The sequence below is a fragment of the Zootoca vivipara genome, chromosome 14, assembly GCF_965207765.1.
Source record: "Zootoca vivipara chromosome 14, rZooViv2.hap1.1, whole genome shotgun sequence".
In the NCBI taxonomy this organism is placed as follows: Eukaryota; Metazoa; Chordata; class Lepidosauria; order Squamata; family Lacertidae; genus Zootoca; species Zootoca vivipara.
Genome location: NC_142597.1, coordinates 43,272,463 through 43,287,984, shown reverse-complemented (window position 1 = coordinate 43,287,984; position 15,522 = coordinate 43,272,463). Strand labels below are relative to the sequence as shown.

Below are 15,522 nucleotides of genomic sequence, written 5' to 3'. Positions count from 1 at the left end.
CATAGTCAAGGACACTGTTTGATTTTAACCCTAGATGGGTAAATTCTCCTGGAATATCTGGAGGACATCTACCATTTAATATAATTAAATTTAGGCGTAAAGTCATCTGATAAAGCATCACTCCCGCCTTATTGACTTTTACATCCTTTGATATTCTAGTGGGGATATATACTGGATCGTATGTTTGAGTGCCGGGGTCGACCCACCATTTAGACTTTATAAGAGCCTCCCGATTTGAAGCTATCCGAGCGTTAAAATCGCCTCCAATAAGGGAAGGGACATTTGGAAACTTAAGATAGCAGGAAAGTAAAAAATCCTCTAGGGATTCCCATCTAGAAGTCAGATCAGCTGCTAACCCTCCCGGGGGGAAATATACATTTGTAACCAATAAGGAGAAGTTTTCACCAGAGATCAGTCCGGTAATAGCATAAGGCGGTAATGCATGCACTAATGAAAGTTTAGCCCGAAGTTTAAGAGAGATACCAATTGTAAGGCCACCTTTAGGGCGGCCACCACTCGCTGACGGGCTAGCAGGCAGACATATAGACTCAAAGCCATTTATCTCAATTTCCTCCTCCACCCAGGTTTCTTGTAATAATATGATAAGAAAGGAATTAATATATCTGTCATGCATGATTTAGTTGAGATCCCTGCATTGCAGGGGGTTGGACTAGATGACCCTGGGGCGTCCCTTCCAACTCTGCAACTCTTATTATTCTAGAGAGCTTTCTCTGCTCATCTCTGCACCCAAGAGGGCCTGTAGGGAATGAGCTGGCCTTTTAGATATTTGGGGCCTGAGTTGATTTTAGCCAGAAGCATCCAAAGCAAGGGAATGATGGGAGAGATCCCCACTGGAGACTGGCCCACCTATCACAGCCTGCCCTCTGTTGGCTTCCCTTCCTGCCTGCCTGCCTCCTTGCTTCCAACCAGCCCCTTGGGGGCCCATGCCTATCATCTCCTCCCTCCTCCTCCGTCTCAGTGTTGCCCCTTGTAGACCTGAGCAGCGAGGAGGCGACAAAACTAGAATCAGTTGGCTCTGCTCTGTTGTGGGCTCTGGCGCCACCTGCTGTTGGGCTCCTGGCCTTTTACCCTATGAGTGGGGAAACGGCCCTCTTCTGTTTCCTCGCGGGGGTCTGAGAAATTGCCCTTCGTTCTAAGCCTTGAATCCGGGTCAGTAGAAAATTCCAAGTGTGGTTACACCACAATGATGGGTGTTAACAGTGTCATGACCTAGGCTGCCTCTTTCCCTGAACGTTTGTTTACTTCTAACCCACGTGGATGTTTTATTGCATCACGGGCTTGCGTAATTAAGCAATCGAGAGCAGGGGAACCAAAGTTCAAATTCTCCCTCCTCCTCCTCCTCCACCCCTTTTCAAATAAAATAACAGCTGATGCGTTCTGGAAATCGGAGTCCACTTTCGGGCTGGGGAAGGTTTTGTGGCCCCCGACATGCCAAAAGTGGGCAGTGCAGGAGGGAGAATTTGTACCTATGTGCATTTGGTTACAACACTTTCTCTCTGCATCGAAGGGAGCAGAAGGCGTGATCCAAATTCGAGGTTACACTCCAGCCAGGCAGAAACACTCCTGGAGGTTCCAGCAAGGGATGCTTGGCCCCGGGAGAGTTAGGAGGAATGGACAGGGGAGTCCTGAGGCCCACAATTGGCCTCTCAACCGGGGGTTCCCCGTCCCTGATATAAGAGCATGTTGGTTTTGCAGTTGTGCATCAGACCTGGCTGGCGTGCCGTTGTGGGTGGGTGAGGCCCTGGGGAACCCCAAAGGATGCAGTCTTCCAAACAGCAATTATTAGATGTCTTAGAAAGGCTGCACGTTGCCAATTTATTCTCTTTCAATACTGCAATGTCTTGGTACTGTAGCCCAGACCGGATTTAGTGGCGCAATCCTCTCCCCGCCGCCCTTTGAAAAGGTTTACCTCTCCCAAGACACTAGTCCATGGCGTTAGATCTCAGGTCTTTCTTTTCCTCCTTTTTCCCGGCAGGCGGATCACATGGGGGAAATACATGAATTGTGGCCAGACCTGCATCGCCCCCGACTACATTCTGTGCGACCCGTCCATCGAAAACCAAATAGTGGAGACTATTAAGAAGACGCTGAAGGTGAGGTGTTAGAATTGGGCAGATCGTGTTCACAGGCACCTCGTTCCATCGAGGAAACATGGCTTTACCTTGGAAGTTGAACGGAATCCGTTCCGGAAGTCCGTTTGACTTCCAAAACGTTCGGAAACCAAAGCACGGCTTCTGATTCGCTACAGGAAGCTCCTGCAGCCAATCGGAAGCCCCGTCGGATGTTCGGGTTCCAAAGAACATTCACAAACCGGAACACTCACTTCCAGGTTTGTGGCATTTGAGAGCCAAAACATCCGAGTACCAAGGCATTCGGGAGCCAAGGTCCGACTATTGTTCCATCACATTTCTAAGCCAATGACCTGGAACGGTAATCCCAGGGTGTTGGGAACCTCAAGGATGTGACGCTTTGCAGTTTAAAGTTTTTTTTAAAAAATAAAAAAATAATTTTTATTGATTTTTCCATTAGCATATATATGCAAAAAACATCAACAAATCTTAAAACAAAAATATCAAAAAAGAAAAAAAGAAAAAGACAAAAAAAAGGAAAAAAGGGAAAGAAAAAGAAAAACATCTTATTTATATCATTTATCATAACAATATAATTATGGACTTCCCCGACTCCCCCCACTCTGGGTCCCTTATATATACCCATTTAAGCAATGTTCACATTAATATATTAAACCTTATTAATACTTACACTTAACTTTTCTATTCTACTTTACACATAACAATTTTATCATTTTTAATAATCCACTTTCCAAATCTAATCATTTCCACTTTCCCATTATTTTATCTTATTTTTCTTCCCTTAGCTTGACATTTTTTTTACCAGAAATGTATTATAATTCAATTCTTAAATTTTCTATTCCCCTTTCTTCTATATTAGTATTTAAAAGCATCCCCCCCTTCTGCCGGAGCCAAATTTCCCAGACATTTCAGCGAGTTCCTTATGTCATAACAGTTTCAGACCGTTTAAATCCATCCATTATAATATCCCATAATTAATCACCCCATTCCCTCCCTTTCCCAACATAACCACCAAATTTGTTTCCACATCTTCTGCCGCCTCTTAAATACTGCGCCTGCTGCCCAACCCACTTCCACTATCTTTGCACTGTTTTTTTTTCTGTGGATCGAAACCATTCCTTTACATTGTCAAATTCCAGTCCAATCTCATTTCCCCCCCTTTTTCTGTCCAGTTCACAGTGCCTACCCTGGGCTCCCTCTCTCACTTGGAGTCCAGCAGTATACACTGTTTCTTTTTTTGAGGACTCCTTGTATCCAGCCTGAGTCCTGTTCCACATCTCTCACTTGTGGAACATTGTATCCTTCATCTTTTTCCTCTTCTTCCAATATTTGTGTTTGATCATCTTGCATTTCTTCTTTGTCCATTGGGGTCAATTCTTTCTCAAGTCCATTTTCTACACCATGACAGTCGCTCCTTTCTCTCCACAGTTTATTAGTCTCTCTCAGCTGCTTGTTATTCTCATCCAATTCCTGTTTAATTTCCAAGAGCACCGAGAAAATCTTTGGCCAAACCAAGTCTTGTGATGATATTGTTGTGGCTACAGCCATCTTGGGTGTCTCAAATTTTATACGAGTCCAGCAGATTGTACGGCCGGAAATGGCAGGGATCAAGTTCCAACTCCTCAATCGCCATTTTTAAGTACAAACTGGATATATTCTTCCTTTAAGAACATTTCCCCCTGCATAACTCCTAGACTAGAGTCTTAAATCAAAGTCTTTTCAGTACTTTTAAAGCAAATTCTTTGTTGTTACAGTATTCTCAAAACCATTCACTGACCCGTCCGGGGACCTGGGCCCGGCTTCCAGAGGAACTTGCTTTTAATACCATAGTTTTTGCAGGAACTTCCACTTAAATCAGACCTCTCCCCTGTGTCTGCTACAGAGGAGAGTTTTTAAGTCCACTTCCTAGTAAATTAAAAACTTCCCACTTTATCAGCTTAGGGTTAGCTCATTGCATCGCAGTCTCTCAAAGGGGGGTAATCAACTTCCTTTTTAAATCACCCACTGTGGCCAATTCTTTAATTTCCCAAAAAAAACGTTTTGCTGACAGGTTCCAATTTATAATCCTTACTTGAATGAATCCACTGCTCTCTGCTGTCAGCACGCAGCTTCACTTTGCGAGGGTAACGATTCCGCACAAAATGGCCCCCACAACTGCCACTCAACTCTCTCCGGGGCTCATAGGCTTACCGGGGAGTTGAGGAGTCGTGAAAACGGGGCGCTGCCGAGCACTTCGTCCCCAGAACGCACAATCTGGGGCTCTTTTGGGGTGGTGCGTCGCTATCGCGCCTCTCCCCCCCCCTCGCGGAGCCGGGTTGCCTCGGAGTTCGAGGCAAACCCCGACGAACGGCGCTGGCAGTAGACTGGAAGTCCGCAGTTTAAAGTTTTTTAGTCTCTTATTTTTCTTGCGTCCACCCTTTTCTGTTTGTTTGCTTGCTTGTTAACAAGTCAATAAAATGAAAACAAATTTTTAAAAACCAGGAGGCTAGCCCTCCCAGCCACCCTGAGCCAACATGCCCTCGTTGACCCTCCCCTGGCAGGACTTTTATGGTGAGGATGTGAAGAAATCCCCGGACTACGAGAGGATTGTGAACAAACGGCATTTCAAGAGACTCATGGGCCTCCTGGAAGGGCAGAAGATTGCTTATGGCGGGGAAACGGATGAATCCACGTGCTTTATAGGTAAGGCCGGGAGGGATCTGAGTTTTGTTCTGAATCTCAGGCGGTGTTTTTGGGACACACGGAAAGAAGCAATCTGCTTCTGTGCGGAGGAGGAGGAAGAGTGAAGAATTAATCAGGTGGGTGGGAGGATAAAGAGCTTGTTTTGTCTGTGGAACATGTGATTAAGAACAGGGTGTTTACAGGAATGCTGCAGAAGGGGAAGCACCGAAGCTCTGCTTTTGCCTGCAGAAGGCTGTGGGTTCAATCCCCTGCTGTGACTCCGTAAAAGGCAGCTTCCTACATTCCTCTTTAAATCAGGCCATGAGGACTAGAATCTTGCTTTGTTTTCAAGAGCTGTGGCCGAGTGGTAAGAGTGTCTGCTTTTGCATGCAGAAGGTTCAACCCCCTGGCATCTCCAGCTGGAGCTGGGAATGCCCCCCCCCCAAGTGTCTGGAACCCTGGAGAGCTGCTGCCAGTCAGTGTAGGCAGTACGGAGCTAGATAGAGCAACAGTCTGACCGTGTATATAAGGCAACATCCTTATATATCCTTATATATCCTCGTATTTAATGGATCAGTCATTCCTTTTAGCCAACTTTAAAAGTGCATATTATTTTAAACAACCTAATACAGGGACCTAGGTGGCGCTGTGGGTTAAACCACAGAGTCTAGGGCTTGCCGAGAAGAAGGTCAGCGGTTCGAATCCCCGCAACGGGGTGAGCTCCCGTTGCTCGGTCCCTGCTCCTGCCCACCTAGCAGTTCGAAAGCATGTCAAAGTGCAAGTAGATAAATAGGAACCGCTCCGGCGGGAAGGTAAAAGGCGTTTCCGTGCGCTGCTCTGGTTCACCAGAAGCAGCTTTGTCATGCTGGCCACATGACCCGGAAGCTGTCTGCGGACAAACGCCGGCTCCCTCGGCCTATAGAGCGAGATGAGCGCCGCAACCCCAGAGTCGGACACGACTGGACCTGATGGTCAAGGGCCCCTTTACCTTTACTAATTTTTAATACAAAGATGTGCAACAATTGCAAACAGCAAACAGCTCCCCCCCCCCCAAAAAAAAATCATTTCTCACACTGGAAGGAAGCCCCCTTCCCCTTTTTTAAGACATAGGTGTTGTCTGAGTCGGCAGAGCATGAGACTCTTAATCTCAGGGCCGTGGTTTTGAGCCCCGCGTTGGGCAAAAGATTCCTGCCTTGCAGTGGGTTGAACTAGATAACCCTCGTGGTCCCGTCCAACTCTGCAATTTTGTGAAGTCTAAAAGCAAAGCAGGTGTGCTGTTCCGAACCTCGGCATCAGAAGGTGGGGGGGGGGACACTTGAGCAACAAATAGGCAGCAAGGTGGCGCCCCCACCTGGCCGGAGTTGGTACTGAAGAGGCTCCCTTAGAAGACACCTGTGGCATCAGGCTCACTCAGCCACTTGGGTACAACGCCCTTGCCATGTACGATCCTCAGGCTGAGTATTGCCAGGCGGAAACGTCGGGGTGATACTATTATTCTTATTATCATGATCACCTTTCAGCTCTTCCCCCAAATCACAGGTGAATTGCAGGGGGGGGGATGGTTGCGGGGAGAGGTGGAGAGTTTTCAGAACTGAGGGCTAGCAGCTTGAGAAGTTCATATGGAAGCTAGTGTGGAATTTGGAGCCCAATCCTTTTGCAGCTCTTTTGTTGTTGTTTAGTCGTTTAGTCGTGTCCGACTCTTCGTGACCCCATGGACCATAGCACGCCAGGCACTCCTGTCTTGCACTGCCTCCCGCAGTTTGGTCAAACTCATGTTCGTAGCTTCGAGAACACTGTCCAACCATCTTGTCCTCTGACGTCCCCTTCTCCTAGTGCCCTCCATCTTTCCCAACATCAGGGTCTTTTCCAAGGATTCTTCTCTTCTCATGAGGTGGCCAAAGTATTGGAGCCTCAGCTTCACGATCTGTCCTTCCAGGGAGCACTCAGGGCTGATTTCCTTAAGAATGGATAGGTTTGATCTTCTTGCAGTCCATGGGACTCTCAAGAGTCTCCTCCAGCACCATAATTCAAAAGCATCAATTCTTCGGCGATCAGCCTTCTTTATGGTCCAGCTCTCACTTCCATACATCACTACTGGGAAAACCATAGCTTTAACTATACGGACCTTTGTCGGCAAGGTGATGTCTCTGCTTTTTAAGATGCTGTCTAGGTTTGTCATTGCTTTTCTCCCAAGAAGCAGGCGTCTTTTAATTTCGTGACTGCTGTCACCATCTGCAGTAATCAAGGAGCCCAAGAAAGTAAAATCTCTCACTGCCTCCATTTCTTCCCCTTCTATTTGCCAGGAGGTGATGGGACCAGTGGCCATGATCTTGGTTTTTTTGATGTTGAGCTTCAGACCATATTTTGCGCTCTCCTCTTTCACCCTCATTAAAAGGTTCTTTAATTCCTCCTCGCTTTCTGCCATCAAGGTTGTGTCATCTGCATATCTGAGGTTGTTGATATTTCTTCCGGCAATCTTAATTCCGGCTTGGGATTCATCTAGTCCAGCCTTTCGCATGATGAATTCTGCATATAAGTTAAATAAGCAGGGAGACAATATACAACCTTGTCGTACTCCTTTCCCAATTTTGAACCAATCAGTTGTTCCATATCCAGTTCTAACTGTAGCTTCTTGTCCCACATAGAGATTTCTCAGGAGACAGATGAGGTGATCAGGCACTCCCATTTCTTTAAGAACTTGCCATAGTTTGCTGTGGTCGACACAGTCAAAGGCTTTTGCATAGTCAATGAAGCAGAAGTAGATGTTTTTCTGGAACTCTCTAGCTTTCTCCATAATCCAGCGCATGTTTGCTATTTGGTCTCTGGTTCCTCTGCCCTTTCGAAATCCAGCTTGCACTTCTGGGAGTTCTCGGTCCACATACTGCCTAAGCCTGCCTTGTAGAATTTTAAGCATAACCTTGCTAGCGTGTGAAATGAGCGCAATAGTGCGGTAGTTGGAGCATTCTTTGGCACTGCCCTTCTTTGGAATTGGGATGTAGACTGATCTTCTCCAATCCTCTGGCCATTGCTGAGTTTTCCAAACTTGCTGGCATATTGGGTGTAGCACCTTAACAGCATCATCTTTTAAAATTTTAAATAGTTCAGCTGGAATATCATCACTTCCACTGGCCTTGTTATTAGCAGTGCTTTCTAAGGCCCATTTGACTTCACGCTCCAAGATGTCTGGCTCAAGGTCAGCAACCACACTACCTGGGGTGTACGAAACCTCCATGTCTTTCTGGTATAATTCCTCTGTGTATTCTTGCCACCTCTTCTTGATGTCTTCTGCTTCTGTTAGGTCCTTACCAGTTTTGTCCTTGATTATGGTAATCTTTGTACGAAATGTTCCTTTCATATCTCCAATTTTCTTGAACAGATCTCTGGTTTTCCCCATTCTATTGTTTTCCTCTATTTCTTTGCATTGCTCATTTAAGAAGACCCTCTTGTCTCTCCTTGCTGTTTTTTGGAAATCTGCATTCAGTTTCCTGTATCTTTCCCTATCTCCCTTGCATTTTGCTTGCCTCCTCTCCTCCGCTATTTGTAAGGCCTCGTTGGACAGCCATTTTGCTTTCTTGCATTTCCTTTTCCTTGGGATGGTTTTCGTTGCTGCCTCCTGTATAATGTTACGAGCCTCCATCCATAGTTCTTCAGGCACTCTGTCCACCAAATCTAAATCCTTAAACCTGTTCCTCACTTCCACTGTGTATTCATAAGGGATTTGATTCAGATTGTATCTTACTGGCCCAGTGGTTTTTCCTACTTTCTTCAGTTTAAGCTGGAATTTTGCTATAAGAAGCTGATGATCTGAGTTACAGTCAGCTCCAGGTCTTGTTTTTGCTGATTGTATAGAGCTTCTCCATCTTTGGCTGCAGAGAATATAATCAATCTGATTTCGATGCTGCCCATTTGGTGATATCCATGTGTAGAGTCGTCTCTTGTGTTGTTGGAAGAGAGTGTTTGTGATGACCAGCTTGTTCTCTTGACAGAACTCTATTAGCCTTTGCCCTGCTTCATTTTGAACTCCAAGGCCAAACTTGCCAGTTGTTCCTTTTATCTCTTGATTCCCTACTTTAGCATTCCAATCCCCTGTAATGAGAAGAACATCCTTCTTTGGTGTCATTTCTAGAAGGTGTTGTAGGTCTTCATAGAATTGGTCAATTTCACTTTCTTCAGCTCCAGTAGTTGGTGCATAAACTTGGATTACTGTGATGTTAAAAGGTCTGCCTTGGATTCGTATCGAGATCATTCTGTCATTTTTGAGATTGCATCCCATTACAGCTTTTGCCACTCTTTTGTTGACTATGAGGGCCACTCCATTTCTACTACAGGATTTTTGCCCACAGTAGTAGATATGATAGTCACCCGAACGGAATTCGCCCATTCCCTTCCATTTTAGTTCACTGATGCCCAGGATGTCGATATTTATTCTTGTCATCTCATTTTTGACCACATCCAGCTTACCTCCACTCATGGTTCTTACATTCCAGGTTCCTATGCAATATTTTTCTTTACAGCATCGGACTTTCCTTTCGCTTCCAGGCATATCCGCAACTGAGCGTCCTTTCGGCTTTGGCCCAGCCGCTTCATCAGCTCTGAATCTACTTGTACTTGTCCTCCGCTCTTCCTCAGTAGCATGTTGGACGCCTTCCGACCTGAGGGGCTCATCTTCCAGCGTCATAACTTTTATATGCCTGTTGTCTTTGTCCATGGAGTTTTCTTGGCAGGGATACTGGAGTGGCTTGCCAGTTCCTTCTCCAGGTGGATCACGTTTAGTCAAAACTCTCCACTATGACCTGTCCATCTTGGGTGGCCCTGCATGGCATAGCTCATAGCTTCTCTGAGTTATTCAAGCCCCTTCGCCACGACAAGGCATTGATCCATGAAGGGGTTTGCAGCTCTACTCAGAAGCAAACTCCCTTTTGGTGCCTCTTGAAATGTAGAAGTTGACAGGCCTCTTAATCCCCTTTTAATTAGGGGATTAATTAATCCCCTTTTAAATAGGGAGCGGCTCCTATTTATCTACTTGCACTTTGACATGCTTTCGAGCTGCTAGGTGGGCAGGAGCTGGGACCGAGCAACGGGAGCTCACCCCTTCGTGGGGATTCGAACCACCAACCTTCTGATCGGCAAGCCCTAGGCTCAGTGGTTTAACCCACAGCGCCACCCGCATCCCAGTGCACAACATAATACAATATAAAATGAGAAGCAGAGACTGGAGGGTGGGTCAAGGCAGGTGGAAAGAGGCCTTGCCTGATGGAGTCTCTCCCGTCACCATTCTTCCTCCAGGCAAGGCAGGTGGTAGTGTGGATTGCATCACTTCATTTAATCCCCACAACAACCCTGCGAGGTAGGTTAGGCTCAGAAGTAATGGCTGACCCAAGGTCACCAGGTGAGCTTCCTGGCCAAGTAGGGATTCGAACTCTAGCCTCCCAGGTCTAGATCCAACTCTCCAACCACTACACCACACTGTCTCTTTCCTCCGACATGCACATATGAGCAGGTTACCCTGCCCTTTCCCCTCCCACCCTGGATTCACCTCTTTTCTCCCAGCACCAACGATTCTCACGGACGTCAACCGGGAGTCCAAGGTCATGCAGGAGGAGATCTTCGGCCCCATCCTGCCCATCGTCACCGTGAAGGGCCTGGACGACGCCATCCAGTTCATCAACCAGCGGGAGAAGCCCCTGGCCCTTTACGTCTTCGCCGACAACAAGAAGGTAAGAGTTAAGAGGTCGGGTTTCGCACTCGGGTGACGGAGCTTGGCGGGTCAAGTCTCTCGGGACACAAACCCCAGTCTGTCTCTGCATTGGACTTGAAGCTTTTCACATATGGAATTGTTTGTGTATCTGTATAGGATCGTTTCATGGTGACGTCGCATTGAGATGGTTTATGGGAAGCAGTTCACAAACAGCATCAAATCCACAATTTCTTACACTTTATTTTGTCCATGAATCGCTTCCTAGGACGCCTCTGCAAGCGATTGTAACAATGCAGTGGAAGCATTTATAAGAACGGTTTTAAAACACACACACACACAAAAATACAAATATAACCACAGTTCGAGCAATTGCATTTGTATACCACACACAAAACTTCAAATCTAGTGCAGATGCCCTATAAAGATGTCAATTAGAAGACTGTTGGATGACGAAAAGTCTTCAGCAGGGACCAAGAAGGTGATAGAAAAGGCTGCTTTCTGATTTTTAACGGGAGGGAGTTCCAGAAGACAGGAGCTATAGGCCGAATTCTAACCTTGTTTGGAACAGACTTCCTGGTAAGATCATATCTGTAAAAGGCTGTCTCCTGCAGAGTGGTTTTGAGCTGTGTAGGACTCTGCACACCAGGAACTTGGCCCCAAATCCGTTTCAGGGTCTCGTTCGTTGACCCATTCTGGTAACACAGCGGAACCGAACCTGCCTCCCATAAATATTGAGATGTTATTTATTCCATTGCGCCAGTTAATCAGCCCAAGAGCGAGTTGATGGACCTGCTGGTTGAGCTGGTTATAGCTTGCGGTCTCATTTTCCCACTTTTTTTCCCCCTCCCTCCCAGATAATCAAAAGGATGATTGCAGAGACTTCCAGCGGTGGAGTGACAGCCAACGATGTTTTGATGCACTTCACTCTTCCGTGCTTCCCGTTTGGAGGCGTTGGTGAGTCAGTCGCCCCTCAGGGACATGGGCGGGGGTGTGGGGGGTGTGCCAAGATGGCAGGGGAGGACATGGGATTGGATGGGCTCTTCCTTGGCAGACTTTCCTAACCAGGAGGAGTTTTGCCTTCTGCCTCATCCCTTGGGGCGAGCTGCTCTGCCTCAGCCCCCTCTCTGTCCTGAGGTTACCTATGGCAGCCTACCTTACAGGGCTGTTGTGAACTCGGAGTGCCCTCCCTAAAGCCTGGCACCCGCTTGATCCTGGTTTGCCCAGGCGTTTTAGATTCACATGCTTTCCCTCGGTATGCTTTGTGATTTTTATCTGTAGTCCTTCCTCTGGTTGGCCAACATCAGGATTTTACCGCATTGTACAGTACCCACATTGCGCACTGCCCTGAAATCCATTCAACAAATAAACGAATGAACAGATCAACACACTTTGAACACACAGTGCTATATTAATTATGTTTGTTTATAATTTATTATACACTTAGCTTAATATAACCAAATGTTGTTTTTATTTATGCTAATTGAGCACAACATTATTTATACCAGTTTAGGTTTAATAACAGTTTATCATAACCATAATTATTACTAAATAATGATGGGTTGTATCTGGCTATGTCTTACTCAGAGTAGGCTCATTGAAATGAAGGAATATACTTTAAGTCTCAGTCTGACTTAGTTGGATTATTTTCTTGCAGAGCTATATATTGTTTGATGGTTTGGGGTTTCCCCCTTTTTTTGGCAGCTTGAGGACTAGTGACTTTTCTGACAGAACTATTGCTTGAGGACTTGAGACTTTTTTGGCATCGCTATACATCATTGGTTGAGGATTTGGTTACCTTTTTGGACAGATCTGTAGGCTAATTGCTTTGAGGGCTAGTGACTTGTGGGTTTTTGGCAGATCGATTTACCCAGCTTCCTCCTCCCACTTGATAGGTTTTTGTGGACCAGCTCTTTCCCCCATGCTTAGCCCTGGCTTGCCATTGTTCCCCCCACCCTCCAGGTAACAGCGGGATAGGGGCCTACCACGGCCGGTACAGCTTTGAGAACTTCTCCCACCAACGCCCCTGCCTTGTCCGGGCCCTCAAGATGGAAGCGGTCAACAGCCTCCGCTACCCGCCCAACAGTCGCAAGAAGGTAGACTGGGCCAAGTTCTTTGTCCTGACGAAGTTCAACAAACGCAAGATTGGGCTCGCCATCCTCGCAGTCTTGGGCATCCTGGCGGCCGTCGTGGTCAAGGTGAGCCATTGGCATGGGCTGGCTGGACTTATTATTATTATTATTATTAATACCCCGCCCATCTGGCTGGGTTTCCCCACCCACTCTGGGCGGCTCCCAACAGAATATTAAAATCACAACAAAACATCAAACCTTAAAAACTTCCCTATACAGGGCTGCCTTCAGACGTCTTCTACAAGTCGTTGTTTATTTCCTTGACATCTGACGGGAGGGCGTTCCACAGGGTGGGTGCCATCACTGAGAAGGCCCTCTGCCTGGTTCCCTGTAACCTCACATCTCACAGAGAGGGAACCGTCAGAAGGCCCTCCTTGGAGCTGGACCTCAGTGTCCGGGCTGAACAATGGGGGTGGAGACGCTCCTTCATGTATACTGGACTGAGGCCATTTAGGGCTTTAATGGTCAGCACCAACACTTTTGAGTTGTGCTCAGAAACGTACTGGGAGCCAATGTAGGTCTTTCAAGACTGGTGTTATGTGGTCTCGGCGGCCGCTCCCAGTCACCACTCTAGCTGCCGCATTCTGAATTAGTTGTAGTTTCTGGGTCACCTTCAAAGGTAGCCCCACATAGAGCGCATTGCAGTAGTCCAAGCGGGAGATAACCAGAGCATGCACCACTCTGGCGAGACAGTCTGCAGGCAGGTAGGGTCTCAGCCTGCATACCAGAGGGAGCTGGTACATAGCAGAAGAATGGTGGGAGGCACCAGCAGAGAAACCCCCAAAGGAAGAAGGCTTAGAGCCTGGGGAGTGGAGGGACGACGAGATGTCAGAGGGAAAAGAGGGAACAGACTGGGAAGAGAAGTCGGAAGCTTGAAGAGCTAACTGGGCTTAGTGAGAAGGAAGAGGTGGTCACAGAGAGCAGTCCAGAATCCAGAGTCCAGTCCAGAGGCGGAAGCTGGAGCAGAAGAGGAGTGAAGAGGGGAACAGGGGTCTCCCCTTTCTGCTGCAAGAAGCTGCTCTTCCCCTCCCAGAACCAGGAGAGGCATGAAAGGAGCGGAGAAGAAATCAGCGTCAACGCAGGCGTAGTCTCAGATTGTGTAGGAAAAACCCTGGAGAGGAGGGGACTCAGGCAGCTGTGAGAAGGCAGGGGTTTTCAGTCTCCGCAACAGCTTCATGGGGCAAGGCCTCCCAGAGATGAGTTGCTGCGCTCATTAGGCCTGACGCTCCTGTGCAAATCGTGGGTTTTTCGTGTGATTTACTGCTCGCTCCTGTCAGCCTATATAAATTATCTAAATAATTATGCGAGGGGCAGAGAAGGAGTGAGTGGTGGGCTGGCCCCAGAAAGAGATGGAGTGGGAACGGTTTCTAAGGCCCATGGCTGTTTGGGGCGGTCGACTGCCCTGTTCTCTTTACCTAGGAATTTGGTTAAATTGGGGGAAATGTTAATTGTTGTCCTCGCTACACTTTTGCTGTGCTTGCTTTAGGACGGTGCAGTTTATTTCTTCGTTATCTTTACAGATTCTGTCATTTACTTCTGTACATTTTTTTAATCATTATTTCATCCCCATTGCTCACCACTTTGGGATTGGAAATATTCGGTGAAGAGCAGGTTATAGACACACAGAAATAAAAAATGAAAATGGATAGGCACGGGAAGGCCCCACCCGATTCTCTAAATTCTGCTCTTCCAGCCCCCATTGTTGCCTTCAACCGGATTCTCTTCTCTGACATCATTGCCTGCCCAGAGGGAAACCTTTGGCTCTCCAGACATTGCTGGACTCCAACTCCCATAATTCCACTGGCCGGTGGCCCTGCAGCCTGCTGGGAGTTGAAGTCCAACAACAGCTGCAGCCTCTATACAGGTTCCCCAAGGCCTGGCACTCCTCTGTATGGGCGTGTTCCTGCCCAACAAGAACTCGGCCCACGAGCCCAACGCATGTTAAGTCTGACAAAAGCAGGGCTTGCCGCCCCGCCCCCCCAATATATTTCTCATTTTCTTCTGGTTCTCCCCAGAACGGCCGGGTTAGGCTAGGGATTAAGACCTTGCTCGCTGCAGTGGCCACACAGAGAATGTGGAGCCTCGGTAGGAACTGATGAAACCCATATTCAAGGCCGGCGCAGTTCAGGGGAGGTAGGACCCTCCTTTCTTGCTATTCCGTGGCCGTCTCCTGTGTGGCCCCTGCATGTGGCTTGCACAGATGTGGGGGGGGGCATGATTTTTAAATGGCATGCACTCGGTTGTGGCTTTCTGTAACTGAGCAGCATCGGGGAAAGAGTTTTGTCGGTCTTCCAGGCACGGTGGGTGTACAAAACTCATCATTCCAGCTAAATTATCAAGGGCATTAAAATGACTCCTCTACTGGGAAAAAGTGGCAGCCTTTGGGGCTTTTCATTTCGGAGAAAAGGCAAGCCAGAGTTGAGAGGATAGACTTTTATACAATTATGCGTGGCACAGAGGAATCAGACAGAAGTTTTTTCCCTCCTCATAACACGAGAACTCGTGGGCATCTTCAGAGGTTGGAAGATTCAGGACAGAGGGAAGGAATTGTTTCTTCACGCAGCGCATAGTTGAGCTGTGGAACTCCCTCCCACAAGAGTGGGGTTGGCCACCCACCCAGGCGGCTTTAAAAGGGGCTTCAAATGCTATCATGCCCTGTTCAGGGAGGCTTTTAATGTTTAATAGATTATTGTTTTTTATTTTTCTGTTGGAAGCCGCCCAGAGTGGCTGGGGAAACCCAGCCAGATGGGCGGGGTATAAATATTATTATTATTATTATATCAGTGGCTCTGCTCTGCCTCCACAGTTGGAACATAATAATAAAAAAATTCCTTCCAGCAGCACCTTAGAGACCAACTAAGTTTGTCATTGGTGTGAGCTTTCGTGTGCATGCACAGGTGGCGCTGTGGTTAAACCACTGAGC

General features: G+C 47.3%; 1 protein-coding gene across 4 annotated transcripts in view; it reads left to right on the top strand.

The window, feature by feature from the left end:
• ALDH3A2 (aldehyde dehydrogenase 3 family member A2) overlaps positions 1-15,522 on the top strand; it is a 34,641-nt gene that overhangs the window by 15,842 nt on the left and 3,277 nt on the right. For 2 of the 4 annotated variants that reach the window (XM_035138916.3, XM_035138914.3), the window contains exons 6-11: positions 1,997-2,114; positions 4,652-4,793; positions 10,323-10,489; positions 11,325-11,424; positions 12,430-12,665; positions 14,615-14,732. In XM_035138916.3, coding sequence (XP_034994807.1) covers positions 1,997-2,114; positions 4,652-4,793; positions 10,323-10,489; positions 11,325-11,424; positions 12,430-12,665; positions 14,615-14,695 — 844 coding nt within the window. In that variant the 3' untranslated portion in view covers positions 14,696-14,732. The remainder of the gene's footprint in view (positions 1-1,996; positions 2,115-4,651; positions 4,794-10,322; positions 10,490-11,324; positions 11,425-12,429; positions 12,666-14,614; positions 14,733-15,522) is intronic. The other 2 variants (XM_088657768.1, XM_035138917.3) reach the window with 1 other exon arrangement.